This window comes from Peromyscus leucopus, chromosome 23 (genome assembly GCF_004664715.2).
Source record: "Peromyscus leucopus breed LL Stock chromosome 23, UCI_PerLeu_2.1, whole genome shotgun sequence".
Classification (NCBI taxonomy): domain Eukaryota; kingdom Metazoa; phylum Chordata; class Mammalia; order Rodentia; family Cricetidae; genus Peromyscus; species Peromyscus leucopus.
In genome coordinates, this window is record NC_051082.1 from 13,069,150 (window position 1) to 13,086,901 (window position 17,752).

Here is a 17,752-nt window from a genome sequence, read left to right on the forward strand (position 1 = left end):
CATGCCCACAACTTGTTCTAGGAGGTGACACTTCCTGAGCACCTCAAGATCTGCCCCTGTCCTCCTAAAACCCACCGGCTGTGGCTTGGAAACCCTGCTACGAGGCCGCATCTCTCTCCAGGTCCTGACCTCGAATAGCAGGAAGAAAAACCCATCCCTCCTGATACACACACAGGGCAGCCCCATCCCGGGTAAGGGCAAATTCTTTACAGAGTTGGCTCAGACAAGGCAGTACTTGGAGAGCCCATGTTCTGGTCTGAAACAGAGGCTCTGAATAGCAGGGAATATGGGCCTGGTATCTAGTAGGCCTCTACAGAGACCTGCATCGCCCACTCCTGTGTGACCTCTGGAATCTTACTCACCCTCTCTGAGCCTTGGGTGGAAGGGACTTAGACACCATTATCTACGGTGTCTTTTCGTGCAGGGCTCCTAAGTTCTCTGAACAACTGTGGCCAGCCCAGCCTTCAGGTCACCCGCCTTCAAGTCTTTACAAACCTGCTCTGTGGCAGCCTGTGTCCCCTGTGTGAGTCAGAAGAGGGGTCCTAAAGTGGGGGCCTCTGGTTTTTTCTGTCCTGGGCCAGGAAATGTCGGTAATAGATGACAGTTCCTTCTTAGGGACAGCTCAGGGGTGGGGGTGGGGGGGAGGCTTGGTGGCTGGCCAGCCCCAGGGTTCCTTCTGTCCCCAGCCATTCCAACGCTGGGGTAACAGGTGCCTGGCTTTTGATGAGGACTCTGCACCCCTGGAGTGAGGCCATCATACCTGCACAGCAAGCGTCTTATTGGTTGATAATTTCCCCACCTGTGTGGATTCCTGAAAACAAATTTTTTTAAAGAACACAGCAATGTTCTTTTATTATTATTATTATTATTATTATTATTACTATTATTATTATTATTATATAGAGTGTTCTGCCTGCATGTATGCCTGCAAGCCAGAAGAGGGCGCCAGACCTCATTAGAGATGGTTGTGAGCCACCCTGTGGTTGCTGGACTCACGACCTCTGGAAGAGCAGCCAGTGCTCTTAACCTCAGAGCCGCCTCTCCAGCCCCTGAAATATTACAATTGCTTCTTCGTCATGCTCCCCATAACACACATGTGGAGGGCCCAGGACAACTCTGGGGAGTTGGTTTTCGCCTTTCACCTTGTGGGCAGCTGTTGGAGCCATGCCCTGAAGCATCGTCCCTAGTGAGGCAGCTAGCTGTAGCTGTTACATTTGCCTATGACCTTGAGGTACCTGCCTCTGGGGCGTGACCATGGGGACCCTTAAGACCTGGGACGCACATGTGCCTCCTCCTCTTGGCTACCTGGCGGTTTTAAATACTGAGATCTTGGATCAAGCCGTTCAGCATGAGACCTAGCTCAGCTTTCCCAGACCCTCCCAGACCCTATGATAAATCTCCCGTGGTTGTGAGTTTATCCCCAAATAAATTCCTTTGATTATTAAATAAACTCCCACAGTTAATCCCATTAGGATTTGGGTTTTTTTTTTTTTTTTTTTTTGACACAGTTTCTCTGTGTACCCCTGGCTGTCCTGGAACTCACTCTGTAGTCCAGGCTGGCCTTAAACTCACAGAGATCCACCTACCTCTGCCTCCCAAGTGCTGGGATTAAAGGTGTGCGCCACCACCACTGGTGGCTTGTTTTTTGTTTGGTTTTGTTTTTTACTTTTTTGTTTCTGAGTACCTGGGACAGCAGGGTGCTCTCTAAATGCTACTGGCTGAGTGAATGACTGGAAGGAAGGAAGGAAGGAAGGAAGGAAGGAAGGAAGGAAGGAAGGAAGGAACTGTACTCAGGACGAAGGGCTGGGGGGTCATCTGCCTCCTTGAGGAGGAAGTGGTCCAGTGAAGCTTCGGGAATCAGAATGGGTAGCCAAGTCTTGGAGGATGTGGGGAGTCTTCTGGAACAGCAGACAGGAAGAGGTCTGGGGCAGAGTACATTCTGGAACACGGGGGAGGGGCAGGTGGGGGGGGGTAGGAGAAAGGAAACTGTGCTTGGAGGCCGGAGGAGTGGCCAGGGCCAGTGCAAGGAAGGTTTCGTGGCTGGCAGACTTGGTTCTGGGGTGGTGAGAAACCATGCCATGCCTATGGCAGCATTTGTTCTGAGGCCAGCTTCAAAGGGAGCCCTGAGGTTGCTCCATGGAGAATGGAGCCTAGAGCCCAGGGGGGCCCAAGGAGGAGGAGAGCTGAAAGGACCCACTGTCCTGACGAGGAATGACAGCCTCGAGAAGGGGAAGTGACTGCGGAGGTGGGGGCATGCTGCATTCGAGACGTGGTCTGGAGGCAAGACCATCTCTGTGGCCACAGCCCAGCGTGGGTTCCCAAATTCCCCTTTCTGGCATCTCTGATTCATGGTCCCTTCCACCCATCTCCAGTCCCCAGCCACAGACGAATTGGCTGCTCCCAGCAGCCGGAAGGTGGAGACAGCCTAAGGCCCCTCAGGGGACGGGGAGATAGGCAAAGTGCATTCCATGCCAATGATGGATGGGACGCTGCTCCGGCGGGAAGAGGGTGGAGGCGCCAACTTCAGCGGCCGCGTGAACTGGCCTTGAGCCCTGGAGAGGGAAACCGGTGGAGAGGAGCGGATGACGCGGACTCTGCAAATCCCCACGTGGACTCCACAGAGACAGAGAAGTGTCTGAGGTTTGCTAGGGCTCGGGAATGGACACGGTGGTCCTGGGACCTGGGACCTGGGGTTTCACGCGTGCTAGACCGGCTGGGGGCAGACTGGCTAATGACTGACTTCTGAATACCGACAACTGACCTCTAGCCTGACTGATGCCAGGCAGAGTGAGCCGACTGAGAACCAAGTGACGACTGAAGGAAGATTTGAAGGCTGACTGACTGAGGACTTCTGAGGACAGACTTAGTGACAACTGACGGACAGGACTGACTGAGGATTGACTGATGATTGACAGATCAACAACTGACCACTGATTGATTAAGGACCTCCCTTCTTCCCTTCCTCCCTCAGGAAGGGTGGGACTCCCCTCCGGCCAGCGGATCCAGCTAGGGCCTCACACATGCCAGTGCCTTCCACCTTCAGGCCCCTAGAGGTTTTGCAGAGCTGCTCTTCTGTTGAGGTCTGTTTGGCGTCAGCCTTAGCCTGTGGTGTGAGGTACTGAATGGGCTTTCTTTTTCTTCTTATTGATTGATTGGTTTTTTGAGACAGGGTTTCTCTGTGTAGCTTTGTGCTTTTCCTGGAACTCACTCTGTAGTCCAGGCTGGCCTCGAACTCACAGAGATCCGCCTGGCTCTGCCTCCCGAGTGCTGGGATTAAAGGCATGCGCCACCACCGCCCGGCTCTTGGGCTTTATTTTTCAACATGGATCCCTGCTTGCTCCAGTTTAGGTTGGTGACAGCTACTCTAGACTCTCCCCTTCCAGACTCTCCTGTTTCGTCCGTTACTCAGGCCCAAAGACATGGATTCGTTTTAACTCCCTTTCTGCGTCTTCTCTCATCCCCACATAGAAGGCACCAGCAAACTGTGCATCTAGTGTAAAAACACACACAATTTGCCCGCTCCCCACTCCCGCTGTCCCACGGTCCTCCAAGTCGCCATCACCACTTGCTCAGATCACTGCAGAAGGTTCGTGCTTGGCCCCCAAGCTGTCCCCCTTGTCCTACAGCCCCCTAAAGACCGCATCTCAGCTCAAAATCCTCCACAGGCCAGATATCATAGTGCCCGCCATTAATCCCCCCAAAGTTGGGAGGCGGGCAAGATGCTCTCTGTGAGTTCAAGGACAACCTGGTCTACTACATTAATTAAAAAAATATATTTTTGCCGGGCGGTGGTGGCGCACGCCTTTAATCCCAGCACTCGGGAGGCAGAGCCAGGCGGATCTCTGTGAGTTCGAGGCCAGCCTGGTCTCCAAAGTGAGTTCCAGGAAAGGCGCAAAGCTACACAGAGAAACCCTGCCTCGAAAAAAAAAAAAAAATATATATATATATATATATATATATATATATATATATATATATATATATTTTTTTTTTTTTTTTGAGACAGGGTCTTGCTATGTGGCTATGGCTTTGCAGCTAGCCCCCTGCCTCCGCCTCCCGACTGCTGGGATGACAAGTGTGAGCTACCGTGCATGCCTGAAAGCAAAGTGTTCCCCAAGTTCGCAGGATCCTATGCAATGTGTCCTAGTAAAAGCCTGCAGCCCCAACTTCTTTTTCCTGCTCTCGCACACTGCCCTTCTCTGGGTCCCCGGGACTTGCTGTTCCTTCCGCTAGGGACACCCTTCCTGCAGGTCTCCCAAGGCTCTCACACGTCCCGCTAGGTTGCTGTGGAGTTCCTGGGAGTTTGTCTCAGCGCGGCGCCGACTCTTGCCTGTTCCTTCCCGCCCTCACACCACACACAACGTTTAGAACTGTGGGTGGACGCCTGGCCATGTCTTCTCTGGACCAGGCTGCACGCAGTAGGTGCTGGTGAGACCATGTGGAATGAAGCAGGGATCCTGGTCGGTCCTGCTTTGCTCTTGGCCGCAGGCTAGGAGGGCCCTGGGTAGGAAAGCTGAAGGAAGTGAGGAGGAGGAGGCGGAGGAGGAGGAGGAGGAGGAGGAGGAGGCAGAAAGAACAGGAAGTGAAGGATTCTGGGAGATGGAACCGTGTTATTTTGGGAAGGGCAGGAAAAAAAAGTAAAACTCTAGCAGTTCCTACTTACTGAGAAAGCCTACCGCTGAATCACACCCTGTGAAAATTACCCTTGTCTTTTTTTTTTTATGGGTAAGACATGGAAGCCCAGAGAAGCCGAGGTACTGTTTGGAAGGCACACACAGGTGTGGCCACACAGGTGTGGTTCTGAGGAACCCCCAATTCTGCTCACTTCCAGAACTTTCCCTCCTCACCTGGGCTAAGGGCCCTGCACATTTACAACAGATCTGTGTTGATTTTTGTCTAGAAACGCCATGGGTTAAACTTTTTTTCTTTTCCTAAGGACAGGGTCTCATTATGGGAGTCCTGGCTAGCCTGGAACTGGATACATAAGACCAGGCTGGCCTTGAACTCACAGAGATCCACCTGCCGCTGCCTCTGCACTAGGACAGCCAGCTCTTCTTACATTTCTCTCTCTCTCTCTCTCTCTCTCTCTCTCTCTCTCTCTCTCTCTCTCTCTCTCTCTCTCTCTCTCTCTTTCTCTCTGTGTGTGTGTGTGTGTGTGTGTGCAGCTTGTGGGGGGTCAATCCTCTGGAGCCTTCCACATTATAGGTCCCAGAGCTTGAACTCAGGTCCTCAGGCTTGGCGGCAAACGCCTTTACCCGCTGAGCCGTCTGGCCAGCTTTGCGTCTTGAACTTCTGAAGCTGCGCTAGTTTCTCCTGGGCTCCGATCCTCCGATCCTCCGTTTTTTCTAGGACAGACCTCGGGAGACTCCCGACCCCAGCACGGTCCCTTTAAGAGTGGTTTCCAGGCTCGTGCGTGGGGGCGTGGCCAGTCCGGAGGCGGGGCCTGTGGGGGCTGGCCAATGGGCGGGCGTGTGTGGCTCGGGGGGGCGGGCCCGTCCAGGGCGGGCCGCTCAGGGTTAAAGGGGCGTCCGCGGGTCGCCGGCGCTCGGCCGCGGGGAGACAAAGCGCCCGCTCGCCGCCGCCCCCCGAGCGGTTCCGGGCCATGGGACGGACAGACCGTCGCGCCAGCCCCGCAGCCAGGTGAGACCGGGTGGGCGGGGACGGCGACGGGGACGGGAATCCGCGCGGCCATCGCAGGGAACCCGCCCGCGGCCTCCATCGCGGGCCCGGTGGTGCACCGCCCGGGGTTTGCGGCTCTGCGGTGGTGCCCTGCCTCAGTTTCCCTCGAGTCCTAGCTCTGGAGCCCGCTCTAACCCCTCGCGTGGTGGGCTCATCACTTGTCTTAAGTCTTCTAATATTTGATCTTTTTGTTTACGTGCGCGCGCGTGTGGAGGTCAGAGGACAGCTTTGCAGCGGTCGGTTCTTTGCTTCTGCCGTGTGGTTTACAGTAATCGAACTCGGGTCGCAAGGCTTGGCGGCAAGCGCCTTTATCCGCCGAACTGTTTGGCCAGCCCTGCCTTTTTTTTTGGATTTTGTTGTTGTTGGGACAGGGTCTTGAGACTGTGTAGCTCCGGCTAGCCTGGAACTCTATATGCTAACCAGACTGGCCTCGAACTCACGAGATCCACCTGCCTTTGCAACCCGATTGCTGGAATCAAAGGTGTGCGCCACCGTGCCCGGCATGTGCCGTTTTTATTTGTTTTTTAAACAGAGTCTTGCTGTGTAGCTCAGGCTGGCCTCTGCCTTCCATGTGCTGGGATGACAGGTGTGCATGTCCACGTTGGGTGTTTAGCCTACTTAAGAATACTCGCCCAACGGTGTGTCACAGGGTTTCCTTATTTTCATCTTCTGAGTCTCTGTGAAGCCCACTGAGGCATCTGGGGTCTGGGAAGTGGTTGTGACTGGTCTTCCACCCTGGACCAACTTGGACAGGAATTTGGTCCCTAAAGCATCAGGCCGAGGCCCTGTTGATTCAGTAGTGTGGTCCCCTCAGCAGACTCTGAACTTGAGGGAGAGCAGGGTGACTGGGAAAGGGTGGGGGGCACTTGCTCCCTGCAGAGGAAGCTAGCTAGAGCTTGCCTCGTTTTCTTTGCTCAGCTGGAGCAGGTAAGGGTCGGGAACCTGGCCATGCGCTTTCTGTCTGCTGGTGACCTTGGGCCAGGGTGGCTCCATCTGAGCAGCCGCCGTGGGTGGCTGGTGGGCTGGAGGCAAGTTATTGTCAGTCTTGGTGGAACAGAACGACCCCAAGGTTAGTGCCCCACTTGGGCTGTTTGCTCTGAGCCCTGTTCTTGGGGCAGGTCAGTTTTCCCATCCGTGAACGCGGGATGATGACTAACTACCTGTCACAGCGCCCTCCTGTTGACAAAGGTTTGCTTTGTCCTGTAGGCTCCCAAGAGTTCCTGCTACACCCTGGGCTCTCAAATCCAGACAGAAAAACCCTCCCCTCCCGGAGCAGGCATGAATGACCCAGGTAATCTTCAGCCGGGGTATAGTGGAGTGCCTGGTGGTCTCTTATGGCTGGAGGATTAGCTCCTCCCAGGCAGTGGTGAAGCCTACCGTATGGTAAGGAAGGGCACCCCAGGCAGAGTCTTAACAGCCAGGGGCAAAGGTCCTGATGCAGAAAAGTGTCTGGTGCCTTCGAGGGACAGAAAAGCAGCCCGCGTGGCTGAGATCTGAGGTTGGGAAAGGGGCTGAGATGGGGGGGTAGGGGGTGGGGGTGGTGCTGAGAAGTGAGTAGAAGTTATGAGAGCTAAGAATCCCTCTGTGGGCCCAGGGGAGGGCCCTAGGGAGGTGATCTTACCTTGAGGCGACAAGATAGGACGGGGTAAAGGTGGTGGCAGGTGACAGGCTGCTGCAGTGGTCGCAGCGAACGTAGCCGGGGACCTAGAGATAGTGGAGTTAGACACCCACTGCTTTGGAAGATTGAGGGGGGAGGAGGCAGGGCAGGGGGATCCCCTGGCCTCAGTGATTTAGAGAGAGGAACACCAGGCACCATTCGCTGAGACAGGACTGACTTGAGGGAAGCAGAGGATACTGTTAACGGTGACCATGGTCGAGGGCCCGCATCCCTGGGTCCCAGTCTCATTGCCTTAACTTAAGACGGTTTTGCTTTCATTTTATAGATGAAGAACTGGAGGTCCAGAGAGGCTGACTGTGCGCCCCGAAGTGACCCAGCCTGGGGCCTGAGCTGACCTCTGAAGTGAGTGAGCAGAGCGGGGGGTGGAGGGGTGGGGGGTGGGCACCAGGCACTGTTTTGGGAAGGGATGCCTGAGTCACTTATGCAGAGAGAAACAGGCTTCTAAAGGAGCCACACAGCACAAGGAGGCAGAGAGGGGATTATACACACACCAGAGCCTTCAGGGACCGAGGGACAGGCAGGCCCTCAGCCTCTGGCTCGGCAGGAAGCTGTCCCTGGCTGCCGTGTGGGTGGTGTGAAAATAAGTATTTGCCTGGCAGCCATTTCTCCCGCCACCTGCCAGATAGCACAGACTGGCCCCACAGAGCCACCACCCAGACCTCATTCCTCCTGACTTTTCTGGCAAGTGCCTGCCACTCAGGCAGAAAGGGGTGGGCATTAGCTGAGTGCCAGCCGCATTCCAGGCTCTTTACGTCCCTTGAAAAGTATGGCTGCCATCCGAGAGCAAGGTGAGGAGGCTGTGACGGGGACCACGGGATGCAGGAGTCCTCCAAGTGGCCACGCTTCTAACCCATGTGCCACCTCCCAATAAGTCCTGCTACCCACCCCTGCCCCGGTGTGTACTTTTGGGGAGGTATATGTTAGCGTGCCCTGTGCCTCCCTGTCCGTCTGGGCTGCGCCCGTATTTTATCTGGGTTATCTTCTCAGAGGTGTTTCACCGCGTGAGTATTTTCCTCCTCTTCCCATCCACCTCTCATCCCCCTGCCTCACAGCGGTAGGTGTTCACCCCAGGACCTTAGTGTTCACCGTTCCCTCTACCTGCCATGCTCTTCTCTGTGGCTCCCTCTCTCACCAACCTGGGCCTACAAACCACAGCGTCACAGAGCTGGGACCTCCAGGGACCGGCAGAGGCTCTAGCCAACTTGCTTTGTGACCTTGGCTTTGTGGCTGACCTCGCTCACTGTGCCTCTGTTTCCCCATCTGACTCATGGGTGCAACCAGAACACCACCAGCCCAGGCCACCCAAGGTCATTCATTGCCAGATGGAGCTAACCTGTGCTCAAGTGTCCAGCTGGCTCTGAATGCTTAATGCTTTCCCCCAAGTCAAGGGCAGCAGGAGGTCTCTGAGTGGCTGTGTGTGTGTGTGTGTGTGTGTGTGTGTGTGTGTGTGTGAGAGAGAGAGAGAGAGAGAGAGAGAGAGAGAGAGAGAGAGAGAGAGAGAGAGACTTGGGTTCGAGTCTTATCCCCCTGTACTCACCAGGGGTGGGTGTGGTGGAAGGTGGCAGCTGATGGCCCCGGAGTTGGTGATCTTGGGAGTAACATCATCTCTGGTGCAGGGGACCAGCGCGGGCCTCGCGGCCATGAAGCTGAACGAGCGCAGCCTGGCCTTCTACGCGACCTGCGACGCGCCGGTGGACAACGCCGGCTTCCTGCACAAGCGGGGCGGGCGCGGGGCGGGCTCGCACCGGCGCTGGTTCGTGCTGCGGGGCAACATGCTCTTCTACTTCGAGGCGGAGGCCAGCCGCGAGCCGCTGGGCGTCATCCTGCTGGAGGGGTGCACGGTGGAGCTGGTGGACGCCCGGGAGGAGTTTGCCTTCGCGGTGCGCTTCTCCGGAGGTCGTTCGCGGCCCTACGTGCTGGCGGCCGACAGCCAGGCAGCCCTGGAGGGCTGGGTGAAGGCGCTGTCGCGGGCCAGCTTCCACTACCTGCGTCTGGTGGTGCGCGAGCTGGAGCAGCAGCTGGCAGCCATGCGCGAGGGCGGCCCGGCCAACGCCTTCCCCGCCCACCCCAGCCTGGTCGCGAACCCGCGGCCCAAGGAGAACGGCCGGGCCGTATGGAGCGCGCTGCCCGAGCAACCCGCGGCTGCAGCCCCCCAGCGCCCACCGCCGCCACCCCGTCGCAGGGCCTCGTCCAACGGGCCCTTGGCGTCCTTTGCCCAGCTGCACGAGCGGTATGGGCTGGAGGTGCGGGCCCTCAGGAGCCAGTGGCGTGGAGGCCAGGCTGGCCTAGCTGGCGTGGAGGGCCCTTGGCATCCTTCTGGTTCTGGTGGGACTCAGACCCAGGACCAGCCCTAAGGGGCGTACTGGCAGTGAGGGAAGCCTGAGTACAGGCGGCCCTAAGCACAGGCTCCAACCAGGCTGCCAGGGGCCAGAGGACATGTGACCCAGAAGACCTGACCTCTGGGGTCCGTGGCACTTGCCGCCAAGAAGAACCTGGGACCCAAACATGCTTCAAGCGCTCAAGCAACTGGTTTCTAGAGAACTCCGCCCCAGGACAGCCCTGGAGCTGGCCCCGGGTCCACCTGGTGCCGGGCCTCACAAGGATCCGGAGGAGGCCTGGGCTGCTCCTGTGGGCCGGGAGCAGCAGGTAGGAAGAAGGTGGAGCTTACACTGGATTAGGTCCCCAAGGCCTCTGGCCTGGACCCAGCTGAGGCAGACTTTGCCCGGCCTTGGCAGGCCCTCACAGCTCCGCGGGGCCTCAGAGCCACCTGATCGCCAGGCCTGGGCTGTGGCCTAGCTCCCTGGCAGGCTCACCTGGAGGAGACAGTCCCCTCCATGCCTGATTCCATGCCTGCAGGAGGAGAGTCCCCCCCTTCTGCTCCCCACCACCCAGATCACCAGTGCCCCCCCCCCCTTGCTGGGTCCATCCTCACTCACCACAGTGCTGGCTCTCTTCCAGAGTGTCGGGCGGGACAACCTGCCCCACCTGGGTCTTGTTTACAGTCCTCCTCAGTGCCCTGCCCCTGGGGACTGGAGGACACCGTCACTCCAATCTCTGCATCAGACGGGGACAGATTTCACCCTGGCCCCGATCACTCCTCTGTCCTGGGAGGCCCCGGGGTCGGGGTTCTGTAGGTACATCTGCCACCAGGGCCTCTTGGCTCCCTGCTGGCTCGGGGACCAGGGCTTGGCTGGGGGGTTTTGCTTTGAAGTATGGAAGGTATTGTTGCTGTCTGTCTTTCTCCAGCAGTGAAGGTTAGTGTCCCGCTCCCCTCCCCCACTTTTGTGACTGTTGGCTGGCATTGTCCCCAGGGAGCCCGGCCCTAGCTGGAGACACAGCTAGCTGACTTGGCCTTTACCTCGCACTCTGTCCCGGTGCCTCTGGGGACTTGCTCCCTGTCTTTCCCACTCTCCCACTGGGTGGGGCTCAGGACTTACTGGCGGGGCCCAGCTGGAGGGCTGAGGCGTAGACTAAAGGTACTGGGGGGGAGGGCAGGAGGTGGGGTGGGAGGGCAGGGGGAGAGATGCCCTCTTTTCCCAAAGCACAAAGATGAGGTCCAGCTGATTCTCGGGCTAAGAGAGATGTCGGTCATGGACAAGGGTACGAGGGCCAGAATAAAAACTGGTCAAGTGATGGCTGTTTGTATTGTTTTCCTCCCCACGGAATCCACAGTTGATGTGCCCGGTGGGCCCTTCAGCCAGGCAGCCCCGGCACCTCCTAGGGAGGACACTGGCCTCATCTTGTGAGGCGGGAAACGGAGGATCAGAGAGGTTGCCAAGGCCACAAGGCTGGAGCGTCAACTGGGATGTCAACCTCTGACCCTGTGGCTGGCTGGTGGTGCCCTTAGCAGGTACATGGAGGACCACAGGGCATTAAAAAAAAAAAAAAGATGGGCAGATGATTGACATGTGGATGAGCCCAACCACCCAAGGGTTGGGAGGATGGGAAATGGATGAAGCCTGATGACAGTACACATCTGTCCCAGCAATCAAGTCTGAGGCAGGAAGCGCTCTAGCTGGAGACCAGCCTGGGCTACATAGTGATACCCTTCTTATTGGCCTGTTCCTGGTAGCTCAGGGGTTGACTGCAGAGAACCCTGGCACATGAAAATTGAGAGAAAGAGTCTGTAATTGATTAGTAATGTCTGCCGGGGTTTTTCTTGTGGGAGCCCCTTTTCGGGTTCCTCTTGGCTTTACCCAGCAGGTCCACATAGAGAGGATGATTGGACCACGGGCCTGAGTGCAGGGGTCTGAGATGGTCTGCACTTGGCTGTGCTGGGGGAGGAGGTCTTTTGCTCCACCCCTTGGCGTCTCTATAAAAACCCTGGGACAGAGACAGTCGGGCCCGTTGGACTAGGTTCCAGGCCCTCTTGAGGCTATCCTTTATTTTCTATCTGTTTCTCTCCACAAGATTCTCTGCAATAAATCCTTCTATCTAATATTTCCTGCTGCTCACACTCAAGAAAGCTCTGGGGAACTGTGGGGTTGGTGGGTAAACGCCCCACATCTTGTGTTTTGATTTTTGAAGACAGGGTTTCTCTGTGTAGTCCTGGCTGTCTTGGCATTTGCTTTGTAGACCAGGCTGGCCTTGAACTCAGAGATCCACCTGCCTCTGCCTCCTGAGTGCTGGGATTAAGGCATGCGCCACCACGGCCCTGTGGAAGATGGTTTTGACTGGAACACACTGCCCACAGTCTTCTGGGTACCTGCCCCTAAGGCAGTGGTGACTGCTGGGTCCCCACTTCTTCACTGGGCTCAGGGGGGCTTTACAGAAGGGAAGGGGCAGGCCCAGGGTGGCCCAACGTGGTGGTTGAGGCCCAGGGTCTTCCAAGCGTAGACTCAGGATGTGCCACAGCTCTCCCTCGGCAGCCTGGAAAAATTGAGTACCTTCAGGCACATTTGGCTTTGGAGTGAACTGAGCAACCTGAACAACCCATGTTTAAATTCACAAAATAGAGCATCAAGGCCACTCACTGGGCCATGGTGGTGGCACACGTCTTTAATCCCAGCACTCGAGAGGCAGAGGCAGGCGGATCTCTGAGTTCAAGGCCAGCCTGGTCTACAGAGCAAGTTCTAGGACAGTCAGGACATAGCTGACTGAGTACTGAGGGCGCTGGTGACTACCGTCCCTGCTGGGCACAGGATTGGGGTAGTAGTGGCGGGGGGGTGGGGGTGGGGAGGATGCTGCTCCATGAGGCAGGGTCACAGGCATGCCCTTACCAAAACACTCCTTCGAGTGACGGGGGGCCTTGGGAGCAGTTAGTCAGTGCTGACATGTGCAGGGACAGATCTAGAGGCACTGTGTGGGGTCAGGAATGTTCTAAGAAGCCACCAGTGATGGAGGAACACTCAGGCCAGAGGCTACGGTTGCGCAGCATCCACCCACCCCAAGGGATTAATTCACTTGGATCAGCCATGCTGCTGCAAATCTGACTGCCAAAGAATGACCTCCCGACCCAGTTTCGGCCGATGAGATGTGCGCGGGGCCACCCAGTGCCCATCAGAAAAAAAGTGACCAGGGTTGACGGTGGAAATGTGGGGGGATGGACCCCAGAGCGCGGACAGCTCCTCAGGTGAAGACAGAACCACGGACGGCACACAGGCACCTGAGAGGGCCTCGGTGTGCATGTGTGTCCCCAGCAGCACTAACTGACCACAGCCACATGCAGGCGAACCTTGGATCCATCGCGATGGTGGGCATGCGTGCCTGTGGGCCTTGGGGTCTCAACGGATGAGGATGGCTGCGGTGTACAGATTTAGGGTGGTGAAAAGAGGAACACCCCCACTGGGCTGCGGGCTGAGTGCGTCCAGAGCCTTGGCTGGTAACATCACTGTCATCCACACCCTGCCTGGGCACAGCCACACAGGCAGAGAGGACAGTATTTCTGGAACCCTGAGGTAAATCAGTCCGGGGGCCTGTTGTGTCTACTTTTTGGTGTTGGGGATGGAGCTTTGAGGCAGGGGGCGGCCAGCCTCAGACTCATGCCTCAAGGCTGCGGGAGAGAAGCATTCAGGACTGGGAGCCACCGAAGGTGGGCAGCATCCTACAGTACCTCTAGTCAGTGAGTTCAAGCACCGGTCTCCAGTCACAGCCATTTCACAGATGAGGAAAAGGAGTCCTAAGTGATCGATGAGGGAGAAGCCAGCACAGGCTTGGCTGCCTGGCTGCAAGGCTGGCCTGTGGGTGCCTCAGGGTAGGGTCACAGGCTAGCTCCCCAGTGGGTCACCTTGCACAAGGTCACTTCTGTCCCGCCCCACTGCTCTTGGGTCTTGGGGTGGCTTCTGCATCTGGGTGCAGTGAAGGCCCGGTTTCTATAGCAACTAACCCCACCAAGGCTGTAGAGAGCCGAGCTTTAGAAAGGTGGACCCAACCGGGCGGTGGTGGCGCATATCTTTAATCCCAGCACTGGGGAGGCAGAGGCAGGCGGAACTCTGTGAGTTCGAGGCCAGCCTGGTCTACAGAGCGAGTTCCAGGACAGTCGAGGCAACACAGGGAAACCCTGTCTCAAAAAAATAAAACAAAACAAAACAAAACAAAACCAACAAAAAGATGGACATAGATGGGATGGGGTGGGGGAAGTGAGGGAGAATACAATCATTCATTCAGGTGGGAGTCAGGGCAGGCAGAGGGACCCACCTGGCTAAAGGTGCAAATCCAAATGCAACACCCCCCAACTCATGCCTGCTGGAGCTCCCCAGTAAGTACCCTCCGGAGAAGCATGCTTCCCATCATGCCCCAAGGTGCTTCTCAAACGAGCCTCCGTCTCCTTCCCATGCTCCCCTTCCCCATGTTGCAGCCTCCTTTGGCCTCTTCCTGGTGGGTTCTTGGCCCCACGGTACCCTCGGCGCTCGCTTCCCTCTGGACCCCTTTCCGTCTGCCGTCACGGTTCATTGTGTCAAGGTGTCCTCTTCATGAAGAACTCCTGGACCCCAGGCCTTATGCACTTACCTCCTGGTACCTCTACCAAGGCACGGAACACGCAGTAGTCGCTAAATAAACACTAGCTAGACGAACGTATGTCAAATCACCCCCCATTCAGCTCACTTCTCTCTTTTGCACCCGGCCAAACCTGCTTCCTCCAGGAAGGCCTCCAGGTTTCCCCAGTCCCTCCTGATCCCTCTCCCCTCCCTCTCCCCCAGATCAGAATTCCAAAGCTTGGGGTTTTCCTTCAAGTTTCCACTTCAGCTGACATGATGTCAACACCAAAGCTGATGATCCCCAAAGGAACCCCTGTCCCCAGAACTGACAAGGAACTGGCTAGTGTAGGGTCTCAAGTGACATCCCAGGCCTGCATTCCCTGCAGGGGTCCCAGAATGTGGATTTTTGACCAGGTTTTTGTTTTGTTTTGCATTTTCAAGAAGGTCTTGCCCTGTTGTCCAGGCTGCTGTTCTTGAATGGCTAGACTCAGGAATCCCCCTGCCTCAGCTTCCTGAGTAGCTAGGATAACAGGAATAGATCACCTTGTCCCATCGGTCTCTCAGCCTTCCTAGGAGTGGTGACTTGGGACCAGAATGGTTAGTCCCCAGTAATCAGAAATTTACAGCTGCCCGGTAAGGAAATGGATAGCATAGCCATCTCCACTTTACAGTCCGGGGAAACTAAGGCGCAGAGAGCTTGTAGGCATTCTCCCGTGTCCACAAAGCTCTCAGAAGTGGGGCTGGTATGGAAACCAGGCAGTCTGGCTCCCTGACTCAGAGCCGCCTGCCTGGGCCAGCCTGCCAGGTCACCCTTCATGGGACAGCTTCCCCACCCCCACCCCGTGTTGCCTGGGAGCCGGCGGCCTTCGGGATTCAGGCAAGTTCTCCCAGCCATGGTGGGGAAAGTGAGTCAGCAAGTCCTCCCCCGAGAGGATGTGTGGAAACCAGGGGTTATGGAAAGGTTTACCAGTGAACCTTCTGAGCTACTCCATGTGGCTCTGGTTCATGGGTGAGGGATGGTTGAGGCATGAGACAAGACAACCCCCACCTCCACCCCCACCCCCTGCTTCAGATGACAGTCACATGGTTGTCGAGCTCCCGGTTCAGACACTGGAGAGGTGTACCCAGCTCCCCGCAATTCCAAACCGCGCCATCCCAGAATGCACCATGAGTTACTGCTGCAAAACACCCCACTTTACAGATGTGGAAACTGAGGCCTGCATGACACAGCTGGGAAGGGGCAGTGCTGTGCCTGTCTGGGGAAGGCCCGTTTAGCACAGACCTATTCCCTCACTCCATTTATAGACCGGCTGAGGGTCCTGGCTTGTGGGCACAGGTATAAAAGCAAGGCTCAGTCGGGCGGTGGTGGCGCACGCCTTTAATCCCAGCACTCGGGAGGCAGAGGCAGGCGGATCTCTGTGAGTTCGAGGCCAGCCTGGGCTACCAAGTGAGTCCCAGGAAAGGCGCAAAGCTACACAGAGAAACCCTGTCTCGAAACACCCCCCCCCCCCCCCCCCCCGCCAAAAAAAAAAAGCAAGGCTCAATCTTGACCCCCAGTCCCAGGCCCCAGAGTCCAACCACCCAGCCTTGAGGCCACACTGGGGCTTCCAACCCCAGGCTGTCTTCAGAGCAGCTGGGATCCTGCACTCAGTCACCAACCAGATGCTACAGTCCCCATTCAGGCCATGGGCGAGGAAGGCCACTCCTCGGCTGGCCGCTGTCACCACGGATGGTGGCCCAGTACAGCCAGAGTTTAGAGTTTTCAGAAGTTGGCACTGAAGTCCTTAAGGGACACACCCCCATATTTGACTACTGGTACTCAGTTAAAAAAAACAGTATTTCTGGGCATGGTGGTGTATGCCTATAATCCCAGCACTCAGGAGGGAAGATCAGGTGTTCAAAGTCACTCTTCACTACAGAGTGAGTCTGAGGGCATCCCGGGTCACATGAGACTCTCTCAAAACCAAATCATGTAGCCAATGGTGGTGGTGCACGCCTTTAATCCCAGCACTCAGGAGGCAGAGGCAGGCGGATCTCTGAGTTCCAGGCCAGCCAGGGCTATATAGCGAGACACTGTCTTGATAAATATATAAACAAACAAGCAATCAAAAAAGGCCTAATTTTTAAATATATGATTTTGAGCTGGTGAGGGAGCTCAGGAGGTAAAGACACTCGCCATGCAAGCCTCACGGCCAAGTTCAATTCCCTGGAACCCACAGAGAGAATCAACTCTGGCAAGTTGCTCTCTCATCTCCACACACGTATCCACACTCACATACCACACAAACCCTAATAATAATAAAGAAATTAATCCTAACACTCAGAAGGCAGAGGCAGGCATATCTGTATAAGTTCCGGGCCAGCCTGGGCTACATAGTGAGGCCTTGTCTTAAAAACACAAAATAAAACACACCACCACCAAAACCCTGCAAAACAAAATTAAAAAAAAAAAAAAAAAAAAACTCATTTTGTACGACACTTCTGAGGACCGACTCTGAACCCACCTTGCACCCCAGCTCCAGAACAAATGGGGACACCCAGGATTATTATACAATTCTGTATTTAGGGACGTGTTTACAGAATGTGTCCCTCCTGTAAAATTTTAGACAAAGTTCATCATCATCAATCGCTCATAGAAACAGTTTGTGTGTACGTTTGCTTGTTTCAAACCGTCGTAGGATGTGAACTGGATGGATCCGGCTGCAGGTCCGTGGGCTTCCGCACAACCAGGATTCTGTGTTCAAAGGTCAACACCAAATCCCGTCGCACTAAAGCCGAAGTGAATTCTGCTGGGTCACATCGACGTGTAGCGTGGATCACCTCAACAGGTAGTTTCCCGGTGAAAAGTGGCAGGGTCTCCCTGGGGGTGGGGGTGGGGTGTGTGTAGCAACGGAGGCCGAGACAGGCTTTGTTTGTCCCAGAATGGATTCCTCTGAACACTCATCATGGTTTCCTAGTGTCAAAATACAAAAATACCCTCCTCTGGATAAAAATGTATATAGTGGAAAACGTCTCAATGCATAGCCAGGGTTATGTGTGGAAACGAGGTTTTCCGGGGCCTGATGGATGTCATCTGTCTGCAGCCTGGCTGGGCACATGAGAGTTAGAAATTCCAGAACATTATTATTTTGTTCCTTTCTGGTGGCCAACTTTAGGCTCACATGATTTCAAGATAGTCACTGCATCGGAAGAGCCGTTTGTCCCTCGAGCATGGAATGGCGACAGAGATGCCCACACATTCATCATCACGGCCAGTTCAGCTTCCACAGCGTGGAAAAAAAAAAAAAAAAAAAAAAGGAATAAAAGCAGGAGAGACTCAACAGCTGATCTGATACGGAGGCCGCCGCATCCCCTGGGACCTTTCTCCCTGGAAATCCCGATCAGGTTGGAGGAAGGCTGTTTCAGAGTCAGAGGAGTCACATTTTTTTGATCCCAAGCAGGTCTTGCGTAGGAAAATAGACCAAGAGGCGGGAGGGAT

At 55.8% G+C, this 17,752-nt stretch overlaps 2 protein-coding genes across 5 annotated transcripts in view; one reads left to right on the top strand and one right to left on the bottom strand.

The window, feature by feature from the left end:
- The first annotated feature begins 5,477 nt into the window (after positions 1-5,477).
- On the top strand, positions 5,478-10,857 carry Pheta1 (PH domain containing endocytic trafficking adaptor 1). The gene is made up of 4 exons (XM_028855665.2): positions 5,478-5,640; positions 6,886-6,970; positions 7,623-7,699; positions 8,974-10,857. The coding sequence occupies exon 4, from the start codon at positions 8,998-9,000 to the stop codon at positions 9,709-9,711; it is 714 nt and encodes a 237-aa protein (XP_028711498.1). The 5' UTR covers positions 5,478-5,640; positions 6,886-6,970; positions 7,623-7,699; positions 8,974-8,997; the 3' UTR covers positions 9,712-10,857.
- Positions 10,858-16,817: 5,960 nt separating this feature from the next.
- Cux2 (cut like homeobox 2) overlaps positions 16,818-17,752 on the bottom strand; it is a 188,665-nt gene continuing 187,730 nt past the window's right edge. For all 4 annotated transcript variants that reach the window (XM_028855643.2, XM_037198680.1, XM_037198682.1 and 1 more), the window contains exon 22: positions 16,818-17,752. This exon is cut by the window's right edge and continues 2,031 nt beyond it. The gene's annotated coding sequence lies outside the window, so the exon portion shown is untranslated.

What these genes read in the sequence shown, in the direction of transcription:
- Pheta1 (XM_028855665.2), top strand. Translation starts at nt 8,998, where the DNA reads ATGAAGCTGAACGAGCGCAGCCTGGCCTTCTACGCGACCTGCGACGCG.